Source organism: Scyliorhinus torazame, chromosome 15 (assembly GCF_047496885.1).
Source record: "Scyliorhinus torazame isolate Kashiwa2021f chromosome 15, sScyTor2.1, whole genome shotgun sequence".
NCBI classification, from domain to species: domain Eukaryota; kingdom Metazoa; phylum Chordata; class Chondrichthyes; order Carcharhiniformes; family Scyliorhinidae; genus Scyliorhinus; species Scyliorhinus torazame.
Window position 1 is genome coordinate 132,512,725 of NC_092721.1, and position 27,708 is coordinate 132,540,432.

Consider the following 27,708-nt stretch of genomic DNA (forward strand, 5'->3'; position numbering starts at 1 on the left):
CCCCACACTTGGAACGGCTCCCTGTACCACGGTGCTCTGGTCAGTTTGCTCATCCTCCCTGCAGTCCCTGTTCTCCTCCACACAGTGGGCAAAGATCGGGCAAATCAAGTATAATGTGGAAAATGTGAAATTCTCCATTTGGCGAGAAGAATACATAAGAAGCATATCATCTAAATGGTGAGATTGCAGTGCTGTGAGGTGTAGAGAGATCTGGGTATCCTGGTGCATGAATCACAAAAGGTTAATATGCAGGTACAGCAAGTAATTAGGAAAGCTAATAGAATGCTATTTATTGCAAGGGGAATTGAATATAAAAGTAGGGAGTTTATGCTTCAGTTGTACGGGGCACTAGTGAGACCACATTTGAGTACAACGTACAGTATTGGTCACCTTACTTGAGGGAGGATGTAAAGACATTTTTAAAATCTTTATTGTCACAAGTAGGCTTACAGTAACACTGCAAAGAAATCCCTCGTCACCACATTCCGACGCCTGTTCAGAAAGGGGGAGAATTCAGAATGTCCAAATTACCTAATAGTACGTCTTTCGGGACTTGTGGGAGGAAACCGGAGCACCCGGAGGAAACCCACATTCTCCACGTACAGAGTCCGCACTACGGAGAGTGACCCAAGCCAGGAATCGAACCTAGGACCCTGGTGCTGTGAAGCCATAGTGCTAACCACTATGCTATCGTGTTGCCCTAATGGAAGCAGTTCAGAGAAGATTTACCAGACAAATACCTGGAATGGGTGGGTTGGCTTATTAGGAAAGGTCAGACAGACTAGGCTTGTATCCGCTGGAGTTTAGAAGAGTAAAATATATTGCGCTGAGTGAGAGTGCATTTAGAGTTGGGTGGAAACGGAGTTTGAGTGGTGAATTATAAAAGAATAAGTAGTAATTAAACTTGCTTTCAGGGTAGTTAAATTAGGTCTTTAATTGGGTAATTAGCTATTTAGTTGGGTAATTAAAAGCTGCAATCTAGTTAGTTGCATTCCTGAAAGAGGAGTCAGCCGAGTTTCATTCAACTGGTTCAAACCTAGGGCATTATAATTTCAAACCTATAAAAGCTGAAACTTCTCTGTGCTGCTTGTCTGCACTGTGAGTGCTGCTTTGGCTGAATGAGTGTGCATTTGGAGTTGGGTGGAAATAGGGAGTTGGGTGAAACTAGGAGAAGGTGAAACTGGCAGCTGAAGCTACAAGGGAGAGAGCTGACTGGTAAGTCTCCAGGGAGCAGAGCAGAGTGGGAGAGAGGAGTTCCTGACTCCGGGTGGGAGAGAGGAGTTCCTGACACCGGTGACTCTGGGGAGCAGAGTCGGAGAGAGGAGTTCCTGACTCCGGGGAGCAGAGTCGGAGAGAGGAGTTCCTGACTCCGGGGAGCAGAGTCGGAGAGAGGAGTTCCTGACTCCGGGGAGCAGAGTCGGAGAGAGGAGTTCCTGACTCCGGGGAGCAGAGTCGGAGAGGGGAGTTCCTGACTCCGGGGAGCAGAGTGGGAGAGGGGAGTTCCTGACTCCGGGGAGCAGAGTGGGAGAGAGGAGTTCCTGACTCCGGGGAGCAGAGTCGGAGAGGAGTTCCAGACGCCGGTGACTCTGGGGAGCAGAGTCTGAGAGAGGAGCTCCAGACACCGGTGACTCCGGGGAGCAGAGTGGGAGAGAGGAGTTCCTGACTCCGGGGAGCAGAGTGGGAGAGAGGAGTTCCTGACTCCGGGGAGCAGAGTCGGAGAGGAGTTCCAGACGCCGGTGACTCTGGGGAGCAGAGTTGGAGAGGGGAGTTCCTGACTCTGGGGAGCAGAGTGGGAGAGAGGAGTTCCTGACTCCGGGGAGCAGAGTGGGAGAGAGGAGTTCCAGACGCCAGTGACTCCGGGGAGCAGAGTGGGAGAGAGGAGTTCCTGACGCCGGTGACTCTGGGCAGCAGAGTCGGAGAGAGGAGCTCCAGACACCGGTGACTCCGGGGAGCAGAGTGGGAGAGAGGAGTTCCAGACACCGGTGACTCCAGGGAGCAGAGTCTGAGAGAGGAGTTCCTGACTCCGGGGAGCAGAGTCGGAGAGGGGAGTTCCTGACTCCGGGGAGCAGAGTGGGAGAGAGGAGTTCCTGACGCCGGTGACTCTGGGGAGCAGAGTCGCAGAGAGGAGCTCCGGACACCGGCGACTCCGGGGAGCAGAGTGGGAGAGAGGAGTTCCTGACTCCGGGGAGCAGAGTGGGAGAGAGGAGTTCCTGACTCCGGGGAGCAGAGTGGGAGAGAGGAGTTCGTGACTCCGGGGAGCAGAGTCGGAGAGAGGAGTTCCTGACTCTGGGGAGCAGAGTCGGAGAGAGGAGTTCCTGACTCTGGGGAGCAGAGTGGGAGAGAGGAGTTCCTGACTCCGGGGAGCAGAGTGGGAGAGAGGAGTTCCTGACACTGGTGACTCCGGGGAGCAGAGTGGGAGAGAGCAGTTTCAGACACCGGTGACTCCGGGGAGCAGAGTGGGAGAGAGGAGTTCCAGACGCCGGTGACTCCGGGGAGCAGAGTGGGAGAGAGGAGTTCCTGACTCCGGGGAGCAGAGTGGGAGGGAGGAGTTCCTGACTCCGGGGAGCAGAGTGGGAGAGAGGGGTTCCTGACTCCGGGGAGCAGAGTTGGAGAGAGGAGTTCCTGACTCCGGGGAGCAGAGTGGGAGAGAGGAATTCTTGACACCGGTGACTCCGGGGAGCAGAGTGGGACAGAGGAGTTCCTGACTCCGGGCAGCAGAGTCGGAGAGAGGAGTTCTGGTGAGCAGAGTGGGAGAGGAGTTCCAGACACTGGAGTAAACAGAGTACTGATCTGAGATAAAAACATTTGAAAAAAATAACATCACCGGAAAGCAGTTACTTGATTGTCTGGTAGGAGATCTGCACTCAACATGAAACTAAAACATTGTTAAACTAATTAAACCTAATTAATTACTTAATCATAAGTAGAGGGTTCTCCAAACCAAAAGATTTTTTTTTTTTTTAAGTATAAAAACTAGTTAATTGATTACTTTAACTTGTATTGCTTAATCTTTTGTAAAAAGTGAGTAAATAAGGGTCCTAGTCAGACCTCACACCCGTGGTATGCTCCTTGTGTGCTATGTGGCAGATCATGAAAGCTCCAGTCCCTGGTGGCCATGTGTGCAGGAAGTTTGTCCAACTGCAGCTACTGACTAACACCATTTCTGGAACTGAGGATGGACACACTGGAGCATCCGAGATGCTAAGCAGTTTGTGGATAGCACGTTGAGTGAGGTGGTCACATCGCAGGTGAGGATTGAACAGGCAGAGAGGGCATGGGCAACCACCAGGATGGGCAGGTATTGCAGGAGTTCCCTGTGGCCATTTCCCTTTCTAACAGATTTGGATACTGTTGGGAGGGATGACAGAGGAAAAGTGTGGCAGCTAACTTATTTTTTTAAATTGAGTACCCAATTCTTTTTTCCCAATTAAGGGGCAATTTAGCGTGGCCAATCCACCTACGCTGCACATCTTTTGAGTTGTGGGGGTGAGACCCCAGCAGAAATGGGGAGAATATGCAAAGTCCACACAGGCAGTGACCCGGGGTCGGAATTAAATCTGGGTCCTCGGTGCCATGAGGCAACAGTGCTAACAAGTATGCCACTATGCTGCCCTGGCAGTCAATGTAATGGCACCAAGGGTGGATCTGCTGCACAAGAGGGGAGGTGGAAGAATGGCAGGGCTATAGTGATACAGGATTCAATTGTTAGGGGGAACAGTTAGGTGCTACTGTGGCCGTCAACATGACTCCAGGATGGTGTGTTGCCTCGCTGGTGGTCTGGGATGTCACTGAACGGCTGCAGGACATCCTGAAGGGCGAGGGTGGAAAGACAGAGGATGTGGTACATGTTGGTACCAACGACATGGGTAGAAAGACGGATGAGGTCTAGCGTCTATAAACACATTGGTGCTCTGTCGAAGTAACAATCTTGTTCGTGGACCATACCATGCACAGTTTATCAGTTGACTTCTGTGGCATATTGAATACAGTGTATTGATTATAACTATCCATCTTATGGCTTCTTGTTCAGGACTATTTGACAACAAATATTTTAAAGCTAAGAAATCTGGAAATCAAGGACACATTCTCTCCACAGAAATCGCAGCTCAATTACATCTTGCCAATTTGTTTGCGTTTGAGCCAACACAAAACATCTGTAAGGTTTAACATTTTAAGACAACATAACATCTCTCTTCCAGTTGCAATTCCTCTAAATGATTTGCGTCAACAAAGTGACTGCATTTAGAAATGACTTCTGGTGACAGATGTGAGGGAGGTGAACGCACCGGGCGCTGCTCTGATCCGAACCCGCCCTTTTAGCGAGGTAACGGTGATGCTAGCCATTAAAAATATAAAAGCTGCTTGGAGGTCAGTGCAGCAACAAAAATGCCAAAAAACAACCAGAATAGGAGCGCTCAAATTCTCAAACAAATTGGCAAAATGTAACTCTGCTGCGATTTTTGTGGAGAGAATATGTCCTTGAATTCCAGAATTCTGAGGGTTCCCTGGAATTGGTGTGGGACAAAATGGTGGCGGTGAGCATCCCCTCCTCACAGGTGACTGCAATTCCATCAGCCATGTTGTGGCGGCTGAACTGAAAAAATATCAATGGGATGTGGCCGGAGAAGTGAAAAGATCTGTAGACGAATCCTTGATCCAAATATTGAGTCAATTGGAAGGGATGAACAAAATTATGGAGACACTGGGGGGACACAGTCAGAAATATGGAGGAGGCCCTCTCTGATGACAGCGATCGGATTAGGCACTCAAAAAAGACCTATCTTTGGTCCTGGGGGTGAATAAATATTTGAGAAATAAAGTAAGTGACCTGAAGAACAGGTCTTGAAGACAAAATGTCCGCCTCATGGGTTTGCCAGAGGGGACCGAGAGCAACACACCCACAGAATGCATAGCAAATATGCTGTCCAAGATGGTGGGCGGAGAGGTTCTCACGTCCCCCTCAAAATTAGATTGGGCTCATTGCTGGCTGCAGCTGAGACCTCGTGCAGAGGAAGCCCTACGAGCAATAATCATAAGGTTCCATAATTTTAAGGAAAAGGAGCCGATCCTGCAGTGGGCCAGGGAGCACCGGAACGTTAAATGGGAGGGTGTAGCCACTTAAAATGGCCAACTCCCGATTCAAAATGGCGAACGGCAAAGGCTGATGGGAAAGTCAGCCAACAAGCCAAAAACCAGCAGCTGCAGGTTGGCTATGTATTTACCTCTGGAAAGGCCAGACAACATTGATACCAGCAACCATCAGCATATCAAAACAACAGCCATCTGCATACTAATGAGCAATTCCCGGGAACAATAAGCAACATTTAGACACACAAAGCAAAACCAGACTCTTCGGCGCCAGCAGGAGCCGACACAAAAGGAGGTGAGCGAGCACCTCAAGACCGCCCATCGATCAGGGAACCGCTCCAGCATTGGAGAAAATCTAACCAAGCGATTGGGACAAAGTCCAATCACTTGGGACCAGATACAGGGTCCGCCCCGAAAGGCGGGAAGCCCCTGGGGACTATAAGAATTGAGCCCCAAGTTCAAATCGCTCTCTTCTCTTCCTCTCCACCTCTTCGCGCTCTTCGTCCTGCCCGGGTCACCCAGCAACAACGAACCAACATTGACCGTGACCGGTGCAGTGACTCCAGTGAAGATCAAACTCGTAAGTCTTAATTCAATGCTCGCTACGAGATAGGCGCTCCTAGCTACCAATCTGTACCAACTTCGAATCCCGCAGGCTCAGAACCTGAATGAAAGGCCATTTGTTTCCCTGACCTGGTGGGCCAGTCCAAAGTTAAATATAGGCCTGTTAGTTGTAGAAGTAGCTTAGACGTAGAATTTGTGCATGAGTAGCGATTACTGTGGATAATAAATGTGCTTTGATTTAAACCTTACTAATCGGTATATTGAATTATTGATCGTTACTCGGACTTGAACCACGTGGCGGTATCATAAAAGATACCTGGCGACTCGAGCAAAGGTAATAAAACAGAGCAATTGAACTAAGGCAAAATTAGCAACAAGGGTCACTCGATCCGGCTATACCAGGACCTTAGCTCAAAGCTGGCATAAAAAAGGGCAGCATTTCAAGGGTCGACGAGAGAGGGCTAGCAAGAGTAGAGGTCAGCGAGAGGGAAGGTCGGCTATAACTGGGAGTATCAGGGAATGGGGGAGGGCTCTCCAAAATGGCACCGATTGGGTCCACAGCCCTTTGCAGACCCAGTGTGAAACTATAACTATTAACTGACTGATGCTAAAGCAGAATAACTTAAAATGGGACAACTCAAAATCGGAATTTGCTGTAAATTATTGGTAGAAATGGTAAGTATTATATAAATATGGAAACAAAACATTTATTTTGCTGGCATGGTAGATTTTTGCAGCTCAGAAGTATGTTATTGATGCAATGAAGAAAAGGTTTTACAATTAATCAGCCTGGCAATGCTTCTAATTAAAGATCAGTTGGGGCCAAGATAGAAGCCTGCCAAATGCTCACCATTATCATCCTTCATCTTGTTGAGATTAAAATGTATTATATACACATAAAATAATAGTTTAGTGTAAGTCTTTCCACTTTAATGTCAGGCAGTTAATATTGTTTTGCAATCGGTGTGACAGAGTTGTGTGACCTGATTGGCCCCATTTTGGTGTTGCCTCCCTGCTTCGCTCCCTGAACTTCCCGGAATCTGTTGATTTTTCATCACCAGCCCTCCCTTTTGCTGTTGACCTTCCCTCTCACCAACCCTTCCGGTCGCTGGTCCTCCTGGTCAGTACCAACTTTCCTTCTTGCCGCCTCTCCCAGCTTGCAGCTAACCTCTGCTACCCTGAAAGTCGAAGCTGTTTTTCCTGCCTCTCCCTGCTCATCTTTTGAGCCCTTGAACACAAGGGTTTGGGAGAGGGAAGCGATGAGAGGAGACTCAGTGACAAAGAGACAGAGTTGACAAGCATGATCAATGGCAACTTGAAGGTCAGCACGGGTGAGTTGGTGAGAAGGAGAGGCAATGAGATAGCAAGAGAAGGGACCATGAGCAGAAGCTGTGCATAAGAAGTTGGCATATTGCTTAAAAAGTTATTTCATTTACAAATATAGGAAATTAGCAACGTAACGTATTTCAACTAAGGATGTAAAGTGTTTTCTTTTTTTCTCTGAGTAGGGTCCTATAGAAGCTATAACTTTTACAGTGGTTATAATTGGAAAATATAATTTGCTTAATGTTTAATTTAAAGTCACACTTTGCAGGAACGCAACTACAACATTGAATTACTAATTGTCATACAAATGGCGCTGCTTAGGGAAACAATGTGACAATTATAAAATCTGTAATTGTTTGGATATGTATATACCTTGAACAATATCACTAAGTTAGAGTTTTCTATTTCGCCAAACCATTTGAAATTCTTTATTGCTGTGATTTTTTTTTTTTGTTTTCAATATATTTTTAGTGGTGGAATAACTGGGAGGTTCTTTTCTCGACTTCTTTCACAGGCAGCAGCTCGGTTACAGAGTTTTTCCGAATTATGAATAGACAATTCACAGACCACGAATGGAATACAATCAAAATGGCAGGTGATGAATGGGCACAACTAGTCATGTTTTACAGACACTGGGTATGTTTTATTTAAAAGAGAATTGTTTTAATTTAGCTAGTTTCTATGCATGCACATTAAAATACCATTTTACAACTTTTAGATTAAAACTTACAGAATTGTTACAGTACAGAAGGAAGCCACTTGGCCTGTCATGTCTACACTAGCTCCTCGAATGAGCAGTTCACCTGGTGCCATACTCTGCCTTCTCTCCCTAACCCTGCACTTTCCTCCTTTTCACATAATAATCCAATTCCTTCATGGATGGCTAGATTGTACTTAACTCCACCACACACACGGCCGGTGCATTGCAGATCCTAATCACACGCTGTGTGAAAAGGTTTCTCTTCCTGTTTCCATTCTTTCTTTTTACCTATTATTTTCAAACTGTGTCCCCTCATTCTCGATCCTTTCACCAATGGGAGAAGTCTTTCTCTATTTACTCTGTCCAGGCCCCTCAAACTTTTGAATACCCCTGTCAGATCTTCTCTCAGCCTTGACAAAGTGTTATCCAGACTCAACGGTAGCTTATTCTCTCTCCACAGATGCTGTCAGACCTGCTGAGATTATCCAGCATTTTTTAATTTTGTTCCTCTCAGCCTTCTCTTCTCCATGGAAAACAATCTCAACTTCTCCAATCTATTTAACTGAAGTTCCTCATCACTGGAACTATTCTTGTGAACCCTTGCACTCTCTAATGCCTTCATACCTTTCTAAAGTGTGGTACCCAGAACTGGATGCAATTCTCCAATTGAGGCCGAATCAGTGTTTTGTACAAGTTTAACATAGCCTCCTTGCTCTTACATTTTGTGCCCCTCTTAAAATCTAGGATAGAATCCATAGATTTGTCCCCACAGTGCAGAAGGAGACCATTCAGCCCATTGAGTCTGCACTGGCCCTTGAAAGAGTACCTTACCTAGACCCACTCTCCCACCTTATCTTCACAACCCCACCTAACCTGCACATCTTTGGACTGAGATGGGAAACCGGAGCACCTGTAAGAAACCCACACACCTACTTTGCTATGCACTATCTCAACCAGCTCTGCGACCTTCAATGACTTGTGCCCATATACAACCATGTCCCTCTGCTCCTGCACCCTTTTAAAAATTGTACTCTATATTTTATATTGTCTCTCAATCATCGCATTGAATTTCATCTACCACTTGTCCGGTCATTCCATCAACTTGTAGATGCCATTTAAAGTTCTACACCATCCTCCTCACAGCTCAGTGCTTCCAATTCTCGTATCATCCTCACATTCTGAAATTGTGCCCTCTATACCAAGGTCTCAGTCATTAATATTTATCAGTAAGAGCAAGGTTCCTAACTCTGACACCTGGGGAACTTGACTGCAAACCTTCCTCCAATCTGAAAAATAGCCATTAACCACCTGTCGTTCAACTAATTTTGCATCCATGTTGCTGTTGTACCTATTATTCCATGAGCTATAATTTTCTGCTTTCATCTTAATCTTGATCTCTCCATTAATTTGCTCTACCTTTTCCCTTTGTGGGAAGAATATACCTTGACTGTGCTGAGCTCTCTTCAGGTACCACACCCTAAAAGGGCAATGGCAAACATGGACTTCCATGTGTTGTTCCATGGTTATGTTTGTCAATGTACCAAAATGATTTGCTGTTACCTTCTGGCTGACCAGGAGACAGTCCTGCTCTTGCTGCCTGCCACAGGTATTTGGAAGGATTTGCAGGTTGATCTTCAATCTATTCGGTCATGTTATGAATGCACCAACCTGGAGCTTCTGGCTCAGAGGCAGGGATGCTACGCACCATGCCACAGAACCTCCCATGTTCCCAACCTATCTCTTCTTTAAAGGTAGCCCATTGTTCAGTTACTGTTTTTCCTGGCAACCTTTGGATTTGGGAGAGATAATTGGAATCATTCATGCCCCATTAGAGTTGGCTTTCCACCAGTTAATTATTCTTAATCTGAATAGTTATTTGTCCTTTTTCATAGTCTACCTAAGCCATATGATGCAATGATACTGTCTCCTAAATGTTCTCCTCCTGGCATTTGATGTACTTGGCCCTCCTCATTCTCAAGAGCCAGGTCTAGCAGTGCCTCTTTTTTTTTTTTTTTCTGGACTGGAAACATACTGCTGTCGAACATTCTCCTGGACACTCTCTTTAGAAACTCTTGTCCTTCTTTGCCCTTTACACTGCTACTATCCCAGCCTATATTCAGATAATTGAAGTTGCCGATTATAACTACTCTATAGTTCATGCACCTCTCTAATTTCCTTGTAAATTTGTTCCTCTGAATCCTTCCCACTAGTTGGTGGTCTAGCCATTACAATGAGCAATGTAATTGCATCATTTTTGTTCCTTCATTCCAGCCAAATAGATTTTCCCCTTGACCTCTCTGGGACATCCTCTATCTCCAGCATCCATTGTTTCATAGAATTTACAGTGCAGAAGAAGGCTATTCGGCCCATCGAGTCTGCACCGGCCCTTACAAAGAGCACCCTATCAAGCCCACATATCTATCGTAGCCCACGTATCCACCCTATCCCAGTAACACCCACTTAACCTTTTTGGACAAGGGCAATTTAGCCTGGCCAATCCACCTAACCCGCACATCTCTTGACTGTGGGAGGAAACCGGAGCACTCGGAGGAAACCCACACACACACTGGGAGAACGTGCAGACTGCATAGACAGTTATCCTTATTAATACAGCCATCTCTTCCCCCTTTCCTGAACTACCTTGTATCGAGGAATATTTAATACCAATTCTATCTGTCTTTGAACTAGGTCTAAAACCACAACGTTGTATTTCCACATGACAATTTTTGTGACTAACTCACCAATCTTATTTGCCACACTTGGTTCTTTCACATATATTTTTATACTTTCAAGTTAAAGGTTATATGTTTAGATTCTGTGTATACTGCTACAACGATAATGTTTGCTGACCTGTTCACCTTCAATTAGTTTCCAGCTGTGTAAAAATGAATTCTCCCAATGTGTACCCGAACAGGTGCCGAAATGTGGCGACCAGGGGTTTTTCACTAACTTCATTGCAGTGTTAATGTAAGCCTACTTGTAACACTAATAAAGATTATTATATTACTGCAAAAATAATGGGCAAAAATGCTATTTGTTTTGTACATCCTCTTACATGGTCTGCTCAGAAGGCCTATGAGAGAAGACCACCTTATGGCTTTCACAATGAGCTTTGGTGATTCTACCTTCAGAGTACCACACGCCTAATTTGTTCATCAAAAAAAAAACTACAATCAGTTTAAATCTGAAAATCTTCATAAAAATGTTGGAAGTCATGGCAGTCAGCATCTGAAGAACAAAAATACATCCATCTATTGGTTTCAAATGCTCACAGCTCTGTTGTATATTTCCAGCATGTTTGTTTTTATTATTTTGTTGCACAGTTTGCACACTAGGTTGATTATGTTCGATCTTGTACATTATGGCTGAGCAACCTTCTCCAATATAAAGGGATGCATTTTTGGTATTTTTTATGTTGTGATAGAGAAATGAAAATAACCAGTCAGGTCCTGACCAGACTCTAGAACAGCAGTGAGCATACCTGTTAGGGGAACTTTCTTACATCTGAAATTGGTAACTATAGTAGAATAGCATCCTTGGTTAAACTATTACATGCAAGAAGCTCCCAGCTACTTACTTGTGTTATCTTAATTCAGGACCATAATTAACTGGAATATAGAACCGTGGAAGCTCAAATCACTGAGCAGGTTGAAGACTGAAATAGATATTTCTCTGGATATTAATGACATCAGGGATATGTGGTTGGTGGGGAAAAATGACGCAAGAAGTAGATGATTGGTCAAGATATGTTTAAATGGGCGGAACAGCCTCAATGGGTCGAATGGCCGACACCGGCTCCGATATCCTATGTTATAAGCACAGAAAGAGGACAATTAACCCACCATTTCTAAGTTTGATCATGCCTACTGTTAATTCCAGTCTGTTCCGATAGCCCTTTTATTTACCTTTAAATAATTAGTTAATCTAAGAAAAATGCAAAAGCTTCCCCTCAACCACTCCCCTGTTCCAGTATCCTTCCTTGTAAGGTGATTTCTCCCATTTTTTCTTTGTGGTTAATTAACATTGATTACACAATCGGAAGAATATTTTTCCTTATGTACCCCATCAAAATTCTCTCTTTTTTAAAATTCCAATTGAAGTAATCTAGTATCTCATGTTTCTCTTCATAATTCAGTTTTCCCATCCTAGGGTATATTCACCCAGTATACTGCTTCTGTCTTTGAGGTCATCTCTGAAATGAGGCCCCCAAACTGTTTGCTCTAATCTGCCAAGCGGCTGGACTTCTAACCAGCCTAGTTAAAATCATGTAGGAGCTCTAATAATGTTTAATATGATTCTGATTAGTGTTTATTAATGAGTCCGCTCCCAAGTTGAAATGGGAGTTGGCTGTTTTTTTGGTTGGAGTGATGTGGTAAGTTGATTTTTCCTATTTTGACTTCCCACTTTCTCCATTGTTTGAGTTGTGATCAAAGCAGGGCTATGTTTATTACAACGTTTTTTAAAAACTCATCAAGCTACACTGTGTTAATTTATTTGCAAAAAGTAAAGTCGCCGTAGTCCCAGATGACCATGGTCCGCTTTCCCTCTTGAGAGCGAAAGCTGATTGGTCGTGATTTAACCTGAAGGTCACCACACCTCAGGCGAGGGCAAGGTTGAGAAGGCGGGGCCTTCATAAATAACCTCAGCTGGTATGGGAATTGAACACTTTTTAATGAAAGGCCTGGCTCAGGCTTTCCATGCTGTGCAATTCAAAGATTTGCCTGACTCTGAATTTGTCAAACCTTGCACATAAATGCAGTTATAGCAACAAATCCAATTCTGTGCTGTCAGTTACAAATTAATTTCCTTGCTTTTATATTTGGCCTGATCAGTCCGTATGGGGAGTAGCAATGCACTGAATGCAAGTTGCTGATACATGTTTCTCTTTGTTTACTCTTGTCTAAACCCTTCATGGATTTAAACACTTCTTTCAAATCCCCTCCATTTTCTCTGCTCCAAGGGGAACAACTCCAGACTCGCCATTCTATCCACATAGCTATAATCTCTCATTCATAGAGTCATAGAATCTCTACAGTGCAGAAGGAGGCCATTTGGCCCATCAACTCTCCACCAACCCTCTGAAAGAGCACCGTACCAAGACCCTATCGCCCGCGCTATCCCTGTAACCCCACCTTACCTTTGGACACTAAGGGGCAATTTAGCATGGTCAATCCATCTAAACTGCACATATTGAACTGTGGGAGGAAACCGGAGCACCTGGAGGAGACCCATGGAGACACTGGAAGAATGTGCAAACTCCACACACACAGTCACCCAAGGTAGGAATTGAGCCCAGGTCCTGGTGCTGCAAAGCAGCAGTGCTAACCACTGTGCCACTGTACTGCCCATTCCTGAAACATTCTAGCAGATCTTTTTTATTTTGATTTAATGAAACGATTATTGTTTAGAAACGGTCCTGATGTGTGTATTGGCCTAAACTTCCGATGGTCTGATTTGCACTGCTGGACGCTCCATAAATGTCTATAGCACTGATCTCAGTGTTAAAGATTTGTGATTGATATGGATTACTTACTCTAGAATAGTTACACTGTTTAACCTTTGATGTAACACGGTGTTAAACAGCACAACCCAATCCTCAACCCAATCCTCTACCCCTCGCATATACTACCCCACACCTCCAGACATCCCTCAACCTGACTTTCCTTTCCCCCCTCCACCTTCCACTCCACTGGAGTTGGATATCCTGCCATGCAGCCAGCTTCCATAACCAGACCACCCTGCACAAACCCCCACCGTCCCAACTCCAGCCAACATGACCACTCAACCCAACCGTCCTGACTGCTCGCTCACTCTAACTCAACCTGATTACCCACTCCATAGCCTAGCTATCCACACTACCCATCCCGACTTGACTAATCCACCTTGTCCACTTCTGTATCTAAGATTAGTAATTAACCTGTTAATTATCATCATTAATGACTTCCTGATGTCTCCGATCACCAAGCCCTTTTTTGGCTATGTTAGTGTCATATTTTGAACTGTTCGTCAGATTGTCAATTAAACTGCCAGCTGAATTTAAACAGCTGCTTCTGAGAATTTGGTCTTGTTTGTAAAATATTCTTTTAAATATTTTGCTGCTTAAATTGAATGTTTGAGTAATCAATGTAGATCGGGAAGGACTGAGAGGGTACACTTACTATGAAAGTCTCAACAAGCTTGGACACTTTTAGCTAGGAATAAGACTAAAGGGTGATCTAACCCTTGTAACATTATGAAGAGGTTTGACAAGGTAGAAATAAAGATGATGGTTCGTTGTGGGGAGACCAAATCTAAGGGTGATAAATATAAGGTAGTCACTAATAGAGAATTCAGAGGAATCCTCTTTACTGAAAGAATGGTAAGAATATGGAATTTGCTATCACCAGTAACAGTAGAGGTGAAAAACACGGGTATACTTTAGTGGAACATAGATAAGCACATGATGGGGAAAGGATTTGCTGACAGAAACATCAAATTAATTCGGTGTAGAAAGAGGCCATTCAGACAGCCTTGTCCATGCCGGTTCGTTGCAAATGCAACTCGCCTAGTCCTGTTCCTCAGCCTTTCCCCATAGCCCTGAAAGTTTTTTGGGGGGGATTATCCAATTCCTTGTTGAAAGCCATGATTGAATCTACCTCAACAACACTCAGGACAGTGCATTTTAGATTCTAACCACTCACTGCATAGTAAAAGGTTTCTCTCAACTCACCATCGCACCTTTTGCCAGTCTGCTTGTATCAGTGTCATTAGGTTCTCGATCCTTCCACCATAGGGAATTTTTTCTCCCTATCTAATCTGTCTGAACCACTCATTTTGAACACCTATCAAGTCTCCTCTTAATCTTCCCTTCTCCAAGGAAAAGCAGCCCCAGATTCTCCAATCTATCCATGTAACTGAAGTTCCTCAGCCCTGTAACCATGCTCGTCGTTGTGCATCCTCTCTAATGCCTTCATATCTTCTCTAGTGTAGGTGTCAAAAATTGGACAATACTTCAATTGAGATGCAACCAGTGTTTTATAAAGTTTATCATAACTTATTTGTTTTCATACTGAATGCCTCTAAAAGCCCAGGATACCTTATCTGCTTCCAGCCGTTCAACTGCTTTCTCAAATGTAACACTGCTATTCAAGATAGCTGTTGAGATAGTAGTGGATGCACTGATTATGATTTTCTAGGATTCTCTAGATTTTATTACAGTCCCACCTGAGTGGAAGTTAGCAAATGGAAGACCCATCTTCAAGAAAGAGCAGAGAGGAAAATCCAGGAACTACAAGACTACATGACTAGCCAGTCATCAGGGAAGTGCTGGAATCTCTTTTTTTAAAGAAAGCCTGAACAATGCACTTGGAACATCATGGTATGATCAGAAAAAGTCAACATGGGATTATGATCCCCGACAAGTTCCCCACCTCTATTCAGTGACACTTAGACGACTTTTGGGACCTGGGGAGTTTCTCACTGGTTTAGCGCACTGGGGAGCTGAACTCTTGAGATCAGGCTGCCCTGATCTCTGAACTTGTGGATCCCCACCCATGGGCAAGATCACCCTCCACACACATTGACACCCCCCGACCCCCCCCCCCCCCCCCCCCTCAAGTGAGGCCACCCTGTTATGGGGTCCCTGGGAGTCATCCCTCTTCTGGTTTCTCTCTTTCTCCCCCCCCCCCCCCCCCCCCCCCCCCCCCCCCCCCCCAAGTACCCTTACAGCACCTGCTCCCTTCCAGGATCCCCACCCATCACCCCTCCAAACTTCCAGAGGCCCCTACCTACCCTGCACTCTCCCACCCTTCAAACCCCCCCCCCCCCCACCAAGGGCCCTTGGCAGTGCCACCCTGGCACTTGGGCACCCTTGCACTGACCACACAGGGGTATCCAATGATCTGGACCCCCCCACCCCAGTTGCCGTTCTGCCAGGTCCATGTTTGTGTGGACCAGCACTGATCGGTGCCAGGCTGTATCCTCCCTAGGGAGGCCAGCGAATCAAGGGTGGCCGGTGGATCTCAAGTGAGTAGGTCTTAAGTAGGTTTACGACCTACCGTTTGGTCATGTCTATTTGGGGCGGAGTTCTGACTCCGATGTCTCGCTGGACTTCATAGAATCTCGCGAGGTGCGAAGCCTGTCTGGAGGCTCGCTGAAAGCCTCTCCTGGCATTCTCTGTCCGCGTTGTGCTCTCACTTGAGTGCAACACGGCCGGAGAATCGCGCCCATTAACTCCCCAGGGACACCCCCTAGTCAAACCATGTATTAGCCCAGGTTTTTGCACTGGGAAATTACTCCCAGTTCCCTCTGTTCTTTAGTACAATGCCGTTAGTATGGTTTCCGTTAGCTTAGATTGCCTCCTCATTCTTTCTGCTGAATCACTTCACACTTCTATGCACTTAATTTCATCTGCCACTTGTCCGCGGCCTCTTGAAAGTCTATTATTGTTTTCCTCACAGTTTACAATACTCCCAAGTTTTGTGTAAATTTGTAAATATTATAATTGTGCGCTGTATACCCAAGTCTAATTCATTTTGGGCCAGGTCTATTAGCCTGTTCTGGGGCACTTCATCAACTACCTTTGGAAGTTCATGTACCTTATAGCAACTGTCTTAGCCACCTTAAAACTCTTGTTAATTAAACACGATTTGCCCTTAACAAGTCCATACTAGCTTTCCTTAATTATACCACATTTGTCCAAGTGATTTTTAATTTTGTCCAGATTATCGTTTCAAAAAGATTTCCAACAACCAAGGTTAAACTTATTGGCTTATAGTTGCTGGGCTTACCCATACACTATTTTCAACAATTCTCTCATCCTCTGGCACCATCCTCGTATCTTAGCAGGATTGGAATGTTATGTCTAGTGCCTCTGCATTTTTTATCCTTACTTCGCTCCGTATCCTTACATGCATTTATCCGGTCCTGATGACTCCTCAACTTTAGGTACTGTACAGCCAGATCGTCAATGTATAACCCCACCAATGTCTCAACTATTCCTCTTCCACTAAGACTTGGCAGCATCTTCTTTTGTAAAGCCAGGTGCAAAGTACACATTTAGTATCTCTGTCATGCCCCTCTCCTTCATGTAAAAACCACCTTTTAGGTCCCAAATCAGCTTCGATTCTTCTCTTTTCTAAAAGTCACCCTTTTCTAATTATATGTCTATAGAAGACATTTGGATTTCCTTTTTTGTTAGCTGCAGTCTCTCATATCCTCCCCTTGCTTCTCTCATTTGTTTACTTTCACTTCCCCTCTGAACCTTTTACATTCAACCTTGTTCTCAATTGTACTATCCACCTGACATCTGTCAACTTTTCCCCTTTTTCAGTTTCCTTTTACTCTCTACCTCTCATCACCCAGAGGACTCTGGATTTGTTTGACTGACATTTCCTCATCATGGGAATGTACTTTAGCAATACCCAAACTAAAACTCCTCTTTAAAGACAGCCTATTGTTCCATTATAGTTCTGTTACATACTGTCCTTTGGTTCCAATTAAATCCTATTGGGCCAATTCCATTATCACCCCTTTGCCTTTTGAAGCCCTCCCACAATTAATGTTTTTGGATTGTCCTTCTCCTGATCCATAACTCTCCCCAACCTATTGATTCTATGATCACTGTCCCCAAAATGTTCTCCGACTGGCATTTACCCACCTCATTCCCCAGAACCAGATCCGACAATGCTTCCTTCCTAGTTGGATTGGAAACATGCTGCTATAGAAAATTCTGATAATTGTATTCTAGAAATTCTTGTCCTCTCTGCCTCCCATGCTGTTAGTGTCCCATTCATTGCACTATTACTGTCCCAGTCTATATTCGAGCTAATTGAAGTCCCCATTATAACTTTTATAATTCTTGTACCTCTGCAATTTCCTTGCAAATTTGTCCCTCTGTATCTTTTCTGTTAGTGGTGGCCTATACATATACACAGCAATTAATTCTACTTGGCTCGAACCAAATAGATTCTTGCCCTTGACCCCTCTAGACAAGGGGAGGTGGTGGCAAAGTGGTATTGTCACTGGGCTAGTAGTCCAGAGACCCGGAGTAATGATCTGGGGACCTGGGTTCAAATCTCACCATGGCAGGGGATGGAATTTGAACTCAATAAAATATCTGGTATTAAAAAGTCTAATGATGAACATGAAACTACTGTCAGTTGTTGGAAAAACCCATCTGGTTCACTAATGTCCTTTAGGGCATCTGCCATCCTTACCTGGTCTGGCCTCCATGTGACTCCAGATCCACAGAAATGTGGTTGACTCAATGATCACTGTTGCCCTCAAGGGCAAGTAGGGATAGGCAATAAATGCTGGCACAGCTTGCAATGCCCACGTCCCATGAATGGAAAAAAACAACACATTCTCTCTCCAGCACTATTATGTTCTCTATTACTCACCAGTCTTATTTACCACACTCTGTGCATTCACACACACGCACAATAAACCTAATTTTATATCTTATTGCATCCGTCTTACTCTGACCTTTCTTATTATCTTACTGTTTCCTCTTCTGGTGCTATTAGTCTCTTCCAGTTCTCTGTGCACCTTATTTTATCTGGTTATCTCCTGTCACGTTTGATTAAACCCACCCCAAGGTTAGTTGAGGAGCGGTGGAGGAGGCTCATATGGAGCAAAAACCCAGCACAGACTGAATGACCTGTTTTTGTGCAGAAACTGTAATTCTATTGTACTGTTTTTTACGATTTTCTAGGTGTTACATTAATAAATATTGATATTAAAATAATTAGTCACTTTGTTTATGTACTTATCCTACATCATACGAAATATGATGTGGAGGTGCCGGCGTTGGACAAGGGTGAGTACAGTAAGAAGTCTTACAACTCCAGGTTAAAGTCCAACAGGTTTGTTTTGAATCACTAGCTTTCGGAGCACAGCTCCTTCCTTGGGTGAATGAAGAGGTGTGTGTGTGTGTGTATATATATATATATATTTATTTATTTATTTATATATATATATATATATATATATAGACTAGGCCAATGATGCAAGACGATACTTTGAATGCGAGTATTTGCAGGTAATTTAAGTCTTTACAGGTCCAGGCAGAGCAGACAAATAGTTTCATGTTACTTTAAGATTCACTTTGCTGTCAGAGTTTATTTATATATGATTTATTTACAATTTAGAAAAAATAAAATATTTTCAAGTTTCAATTCTTTACTTTCCAGGCTTTGAAAGAAAGCTTTTTAAAGGCTATCGGAGTTGGAGTAGGATTTAATCTGCAGAGAATTGAGTTCCATGTATCACCATTACATATGCGCGTAGGGCAGGTCTCTAAGGAAACAATAATGTTTTTGGATGGAGACCAGGAAGAAGGTTGGACATTTGAGGTAAGATTACATAATACAGATTAAACAAAGTAACTTGACTTTTATGAATGGTCAACTTATTGAAGATCTTTGATTCTAACTGTTTGCTTGAGAGAGTGAGGGATGGAAGCTTTAAAAAAAAAAAAAAAAAAAAAATTTTTTTTTAATTCCCACTTTGTGCACTCCATCTTGACATTAGTCGATGTTTTGTAAATGGTATCTATTGCCTTTCACCTTTTGATTATCTGTAAAAGTATGGTTAAATTCTGCTTCAGCTACAAATTTACCTCTAGCTCATTCAAAGTTCTGTGACTTTTGTCTCCTATTCTGCATGACGTCCCGCACTCGACACCTCTCATCTACATTGACTCGCAGTCTCCCAACAGTACAAATTTAAAGTTGTTATCCATGTGTTTAAATCCCTCCATGACCTCTCCTCACCTTATGTCAGTAACCTCTGCTATCTCCAGCCCTGAAAACGCCCTCTCCCGCTCTTTTCCTGTCCTGGTTTCTTTGGTCTCGCCTCGTCAATAGTGACTATTTTCAGCTGTCTAGACCATATGCTGTGAATTCCTTCCTTAAACTTTTCTGTCTCTGCCACCTCTTCACCTTAAAGATCATCTCATTGATCCTCCTACTATTCCTTTCATTTGTTTGGCATCCATTTTTCTCTAATTATTTCTTCAGTGAAATGCTTTGGGATGTTTTTCAACATTAGATGCGCTATTGATTGCAACATATTAAATTGCAACATATTTAAATTAAATAGGACCACATTATGAAAAATTTCTTTGCTTTTTAAGATAAATTTAGCGTGCCCAATTAATCTTTTTCCAATTAAGGGGCAATTTTGCGTGTTCAATCCACCTACCTTGCACATCTTTGGGTTCTGGGGGTGAAACCCATGCAGACACGGGGAGAATGTGTCCACATGGATAGTGACCCAGAGCCGGGATTGAACCTGGGACCTCGGCGCTGTGAGACTGCAATGCTACTACTGCGCCAGCGAGCTGCCCCTCTATCTTTATGGATATTTAATAGATCTGACATATCAGTGATGTGTATTCAGTGATTCAATCTATAAATACCGTTATGATCTCAGTAGAGACCAGTTTAGAAACTGAAAACCCAGGTATGTACTAAAAGAATAAAAACACGCGGTTTACCAAAATTTTATTGCGCAATCAGAACATGAACAATAATAAATACACTCTTATCAATTATGTTAAAGATTAATGTATGATTAACTAAATTACTTATAATCTAAACTGCTCGTCAAACCACCCTTCCTTCTACATCAGACTTGGCATCCCCATAACGCAAGTCCAATACTTATCAAAAATTGGAGATTATCATAGAATTTACAGTGCAGAAGGAGGCCATTCGGCCCATCGAGTCTGCACCGGCTCTTGGAAAGAGCACCCTACCCAAGTTCAGCACCTCCACCATATCCCCATAACCCAGTAACCCCACCCAACACTAAGGGAAATTTATCATGACCAATCCACCTAACCCGCACATCTTTGGACTGTGGGAGGAAACCGGAGCACACACGGGGAGGATGTGCAGACTCCGCACAGACAGTGACCCAAGCCGGAATCGAACCTGGGGCCCTGGAGCTGTGAAGCAATTGTGCTATCCACAATGCTACCGTGCTGCCCAAGATTAATTGCTTGGTCTGAGTATTACTTCAAAGATTCTTATAAGGGTTGAGATTTCTTGAACCTTGCATTTACTTCTGACAAGGTTTCCCCCTCAAACGTCCTTCAACCATCCTGTGCTTGTAAACGTCCTGTTCAACACCGGCATCACTAGCGAATTAAGCATAGCCACTTCAAGTCGGGACTCTACTGGTTATAATATTCTTTAACTAGAGACTTTTGCATGTCTGTCTCTCTCTCTCTCTCTCTCTCTCTCCCTTTTTCTCTCTTTCTTTCCCTCCGCTCATCTATATCAGTCTTCCAACTCACTGTTGCGAATCATTCAGCCAACAAAGATTTCACTTCTTAGCCAATACCCAAAATTTCAACTGAACTCTCAAATATTTTCTTTCTGCAGCCAGTTTGTTCTCCAATCTAAACTGCTTGAACACAGAATCTTACCCTTGTAATTACCTCATGTTGACTTTTTTCTCTTGTTTATCACCCGGGCAACTTGGTCACATGATCATTTACTGGAAGCCAGCTGTTTTATCAGAAATCATACTCTGGTGAAACCTATTTTTTAAAGAAACTATCGCCCTAACAGAATATATAGGCCTTTCCCCTCTAAAGCACATGGGCTATCACTAACCAGCAATTCATTTTTAATATAAACATTTTATAAGTATTATGATTTCATGTGAGTGTAATTTTTTATAAATAATTTTGGCTGTTAAATGAAGGTCCTACCTGCTAAAAGCAATAAAGGAGCAAGTGCTAATGAAAATCCATCTGCCTTTGCAGTTTTCCTGAGTTTGAATGCTACCATTGTTGATAGGTATATGCTTTAAATATAAAGGGAAAATTGGCCCAAGCGATTAGCTAAATTAGCAAACACATTTTTGAGAAAGGAAAATAATCTACTGAAAAGGAACGAAAGAACTTGGATTTATGTATTATCTCTATAACCTCAGAGCATCCTAAAGTGCTTTACAGGCAATTATTTTGAGATGTATTCACTGCTGTAATGTAGGAATTGAGACAGATAGTTTGTGCATAACCAGCAGCAATGACCAGATAATCTATTTTCGTGATATCCGCAAGCAGAACTTTGGACAGAACCACAAAGAGAATTCCCTTGCTTTTTTTTTTTTGAAAAGTGTCCAGTATCTGCTACATCAGCCTGAGTGCATTAACATCTCATCCAAATGGCAGGGCTGTGCAGCCCTGTCGTACTGCATTGATCCTGTACTCCAGTCATTGGAGTGGGACTTGAACCCAGAACATTCTGAATCAGAAGCTAGAGTGCTCCACTGAGCCACAGCTGGCACAGTCATATTGGAAGTGAGCTAAGTATAATGGAGAGAAGGAACATTTGCACAGAGCTATCATCATGTGTTAATATCAGACCAGCTGTTCTGCAGGAAAAACATTACCATGCAGAAAATATTAATTTATATTCACCAGTAATAAACTGACAATTTGGATATATATATATATAGTCTTCCTGTGTTGACATTTCCAATTTCCTGCCTATTTTAGTTTGCAATTGCTGGCACTCTGACATCATCGTGTGGCAACAAATGCTGTGTGGGGTTCAGAAGTTTGTCAGATAACTCTGTTTGTAAAATGTCTTTCAGGATGGAGACATTTATATCATCTTTATTGATTCGATTTGATTGTACATTTCAAGATGAATTGGTTATTTTAATTATAGGGAATATGAAATTTTTTTTTTTTTTTGGCTTTGTAAGAGATTTTTATAGAAATTAGAAATTTAAAATATTCACTACAAATCCCATTATTGTTTATTCTATACCTTGTATTATTTTATTCTTAAAAGTGAATGCTTTATCCTCGAGTCTTCAAAATCATGTCTATATCCGTTCAAGGTGCAATAAAAGCAAAATACTACAAAAGCTGGAAACCTAACTAAGTGCTGGAAAAACTCAGCAGGTCAGAAAAAGAGTCCTGTTTGACTTGAAACATTAACTCTGTTTCTCTCGCCACAGATGCTGTCAGATCGTCTAAATTTTTCCAACACTTAACGATTTTATTTCAATTCAAGATGTGTTAGATACTTGAGTAGGGTAATCTTTCCAAGGGCTGGCGCAGACTTGATGGGCCGAATGGTCTCGTGCACTGTAAATTCCATGATTGTATGTAAATTTTATGATACTATGACAATTGTGCAATTTTCAAAGATTGGTCAAAAGTATTCATCAGCATGAATATCATTACAAATATGCAACTTGCTTTCAAAATGAATCTCAAAGACAGCAATTCCCTTCAGTTATTGAGTGGTATTCAGTGTTACATTTTGCTTAATATTAGCTAATAAAACAGGACATCTTGTGCAGTATACCAAGAATCAATGGTTTAAAAAAAATCCACATTGAATCTACATTAAGTTGGCAAATTCCAGCCACCAATCATAACTGCGGAAACCACACTATTGTGTTAGCCAGCCACCATATTTGCAAAAGGAAACAAAAGCCCATTGTTTACACAGTGGGAGTCTAATGTTTCCACTATTACAGTTGAAGTCTGCTGTTCATTTATTTATCGCCATGGATAGCTGCTTTTCATTCAATTCTCTTGGAAACATAGAACATAGAAAAATACAGCACAGAACAGGCCCTTCGGCCCACGATGTTGTGCTGAACCTTTGTCCTAGATTATCATAGAATTTACAGTGCAGAAGGAGGCCATTCGGCCCATTGAGTCTGCACCGACTCTTGGAAAGAGCACCCTACCCAAGGTCAACACCTCCACCCAACACTAAGGGCAACTTTGGACACTAAGGGCAATTTATCATGGCCAATCCACCGAACCTGCACATCTTTGGACTGGGAGGAAACCGGAGCACCCGGAGGAAACCCACGCACACACTGGGAGGATGTGCAGACTCCGCACAGACAGTGACCCAAGCCGGAATCGAACCTGGGAGCTGTGAAGCAATTGTGCTATCCACAGTGCTACCGTGCTGCCCTTCAGAACAAATTAATCTACACTATATCATTCTACCGTAATCCATGTACCTATCCAATAGCTGCTCGAAGGTCCCTAATGTTTCCGACTCAACTACTTCCACAGGCAGTGCATTCCATGCCCCCACTACTCCCTGGGTAAAGAACCTACCTCTGAAATCCCCCCTATATCTTCCACCATTCACCTTAAATTTATGTCCCCTTGTAATGGTTTGTTCCACCTGGGGAAAAAGTCTCTGACTGTCTACTCTATCAATTCCCCTGATCATCTTAAAAACCTCTATCAAGTCGCCCCTCATCCTTCTCCGTTCTAATGAGAAAAGGCCTAGCACCCTCAACCTCTCCTCGTAAGACCTACTCTCCGTTCCAGGCAACATCCTGGTAAATCTCCTTTGCACCTTTTCCAAAGCTTCCACATCCTTCCTAAAATGAGGCGACCAGAACTCCAAATGTGGCCTTACCAAAGTTTTGTACAGCTGCATCATCACCTCTCGGCTCTTAAATTCAATCCCTCTGTTAATGAACTCTAGCACACCAAAGGCCTTCTTCACAGCTCTATCCACTTGAGTGGCAACTTTCAAAGATGTATGAACATAGTTTCATAGAATTTACAGTGCAGAAGGAGGCCATTCGGCCCATCGAGTCTGCACCGGCTCCTGGAAAGAGCACCATACCCAAGGTCAACACCTCCACCCTATCCCCATAACCCAGTAACCCCACCCAACACTAAGGGTAATTTTGAACACTAAGGGCAATTTATCATGGCCAATCCACCTAACCCGCACATCTTTGGACTGTGGGAGGAAACCGGAGCACCCGGAGGAAACCCACGCACACACGGGGAGGATGTGCAGACTCCGCACAGACAGTGACCCAAGCCGGAATCGAACCTGGGACCCTGGAGCTGTGAAGCAATTGTGCTATCCACAAGGCTACCGTGCTGCCCATAGACCCCAAGGTTTCTCTGCTCCTCCACATTGCCAAGAACTCGTTAACCCTGTATTCCGCATTCATATTTGTCCTTCCAAAATGGACAACCTCACACTTTTCAGGGTTAAACTCCATCTGCCACTTCTCAGCCCAGCTCTGCATCCTATCTATGTCTCTTTCCAGCCGACAACAGCCCTCCTCACTATCCACAACTCCATCAATCTTCGTATCGTCTGCAAATTTACTGACCCACCCTTCAACTCCCTCATCCAAGTCATTAATGAAAATCACAACAGCAGAGGACCCAGAACTGATCCCTGCAGTACGCCACTGGGATCCAGGCTGAATATTTGCCATCCACCACCACTCTCTGACTTCTATCGGTTAGCCAGTCCGTTATCCAACTGGCCAAATTTCCCACTAACCCATGCCTCCTTACTTTCTGCAGAAGCCTACCATGGGGAACCTTACCAAATGCCTTACTAAAATCCATGTACACTACATCCACTGCTTTACCTTCATCCACATGCTTGGTCACCTCCTCAAAGAATTCAATAAGACTTGTAAGGCAAGACCTACCCCTCACATCCGTGCTGACTATCCCTAATCAAGCAGTGTCTTTCCAGATGCTCAGAAATCCTATCCTTGTCTATCCTCAAGTTTTTCAAAATGCCCAACACATCTTCCTTCCTAACAAGTATTTCCTCGCGCTTACCAGTCTGTTTCACACTGTCCTTTCCAACAATATGGCCCCTCATTTGTAAATACAGAAGAAAAGTACTCGTTCAAGACCTCTCCTATCTCTTCAGACTCAATACGCAATCTCCCGCTACTGTCCTTGATCGGACCTACCCTCGCTCTAGTCATTCTCATATTTCTCACATATGTGTAAAAGGCCTTGGGGTTTTCCTTGATCTTACCCGTCAAAGATTTTTCATGCCCTCTCTTAGCTCTCCTAATCCCTTTCTTCAGTTCCCTCCTGGCTATCTTGTATCCCTCCAGTGTCCTGTCTGAACCGTGTTTCCTCAGCCTGACATAAGTCTCCTTTTTCCTCTTAACAAGACATTCAACCTCTCTTGTCAACCATGGTCCCTCACTTGACCATCTCTTCCCTGCCTGACAGGGACATGCATATCAAGGACACGTAGTACCTGTTCCTTGAACAAGTTCCACATTTGGATTGGATTGGATTTGTTTATTGTCACGTGTACCGAGGTACAGTGAAAAGTATTTTTCTGCGAGCAGCTCAACAGATCATTAAGTACATGAGAAGAAAAGGGAATAAAAGAAAATACATAATAGGGCAACACAACATATACAATGTAACTACAAAAGCACTGGCATCGGATGAAGCATACAGGGTGTAGTGTTAATGAAATCAGTCCACAAGAGGGTCATTTAGAATCATAGATCGAATCATAGATGTTTACAGCATGGAAACAGGCCCTTCGGCCCAACCAGTCCATGCTGCCCAGTTTTTACCATTAAGCTCGTCCCAGTTGCCTGCACTTGGCCCATAACCCTCTATACCCATCTTACCCATGTAACTATCTAAATGCTTTTTAAAAGAGACAATTGTACCTGCCTCTACTACTACCTCTGGCAGCCCATTCCAGACACTCCCTACCCTCTGAGTGAAGAAATTGCCCCTCTGGGCCCTTCTGAATCTCTCCCCTCTCACCTTAAACCTATGCCCTCTAGTTTTAGACTCCCCTCCCTTTGGGAAAAGATGTTGACTATCTACCTTATCTATGCCCCTCAATATTTTATAGACCTCTATAAGATCACCCCTAAGCCTCCTACGCTCCAGGGAAAAAAGTCCCAGTCTATCCAGCCTCTCCTTATAACTCAAACCATCAAGTCCCGGCAACATCCTAGTAAATCTTTTCTGCACTCTTTCTAGTTTAATAATATCCTTTTCTATAATAGGGTGACCAGAACTGCACACAGTATTCCAAGTGTGGCCGTACCAGTGTCTTGTACAACTTCAACAAGACGTCCCAACTCCTGTATTCAATGTTCTGACCAATGAAACCAAGCATGCCGAATGCCGCCTTCACCACCCTGTCCACCTGCGACTCTACCTTCAAGGAGCTATGAACCTGTACTCCTAGATCTCTTTGTTCTATAACTCTCCCCAACGCCATACCATTAACTGAGTAGGTCCTGGCCTGATTCGATCTGCCAAAATGCATCACCTCACATTTATGTAAATTAAACTCCATCTGCCATTCGTCGGCCCACTGGCCTAATTGATCAAGATCCCGTTGCAATCCTAGATAACCTTCTTCACTATCCACTGTGCCACCAATCTTGGTGTCATCTGCAAACTTACTAACCATGCCTCCTAAATTCTCATCCAAATCATTAATGTAAATCACAAATAACAGTGGACCCAGCACCGATCCCTGAGGCACACCACTGGTCACAGGCCTCCAGTTTGAAAAACAACCCTCTACAACCACCCTCTCTTCTGTCGTCCAGCCAATTTTGAATCCAATTGACAACCTCACCCTGGATCCCGTGAGCTTTAACCTTCTGCAACAACCTACCATGCGGTACCTTGTCAAAGGCTTTGCTAAAGTCCATGTAGACAACGTCTACTGCACTGCCCTCATCTACCTTCTTGGTCACCCCCTCAAAAAACTCAATCAAATTTGTGAGACATGATTTTCCACGCACAAAGCCATGCTGACTGCCCCAAATCAGTCCTTGCCTCTCTAAATGCTTGTAGATCCTGTCTCTCAGAATACCTTCTAGCAACTTACCTACTACAGACGTTAGGCTCACCGGTCTGTAGTTCCCAGGCTTTTCCCTGCTGCCCTTCTTAAACAAGGGCACAACATTCACCACTCTCCAATCTTCAGGCACCTCACCTGTGGCTGCCGATGATTCAAATATCTCTGTTAGGGGACCCGCAATTTCCTCCCTAGCCTCCCACAACATCCTGGGATACATTTCATCAGGTCCTGGGGATTTATCTACCTTGATGTGCTTTAAGACTTCCAGCACCTCCTCCTCTGTAATATGCACACTTCTCAAGACATCACTATTTATTTCCCTTAGTTTCCTAACATCCATGCCTTTCTCCACCGTGAATACCGATGAGAAATATTCATTCAGGATCTCACCCAACTCTTGTGGCTCTGCACATAGAT

General features: G+C 43.7%; 1 protein-coding gene across 2 annotated transcripts in view; it reads left to right on the plus strand.

Annotated features, from left to right (window-relative positions):
• aasdhppt (aminoadipate-semialdehyde dehydrogenase-phosphopantetheinyl transferase) overlaps positions 1 to 27,708 on the plus strand; it is a 97,883-nt gene that overhangs the window by 29,165 nt on the left and 41,010 nt on the right. For both annotated transcript variants that reach the window (XR_011935192.1, XM_072476753.1), the window contains exons 3-4: positions 7,493 to 7,614; positions 18,850 to 19,011. Coding sequence is in view for 1 of the 2 variants with exons in the window: in XM_072476753.1 (XP_072332854.1) it covers positions 7,493 to 7,614; positions 18,850 to 19,011 (284 nt within the window). In the remaining variant the exon portion in view is untranslated. The remainder of the gene's footprint in view (positions 1 to 7,492; positions 7,615 to 18,849; positions 19,012 to 27,708) is intronic.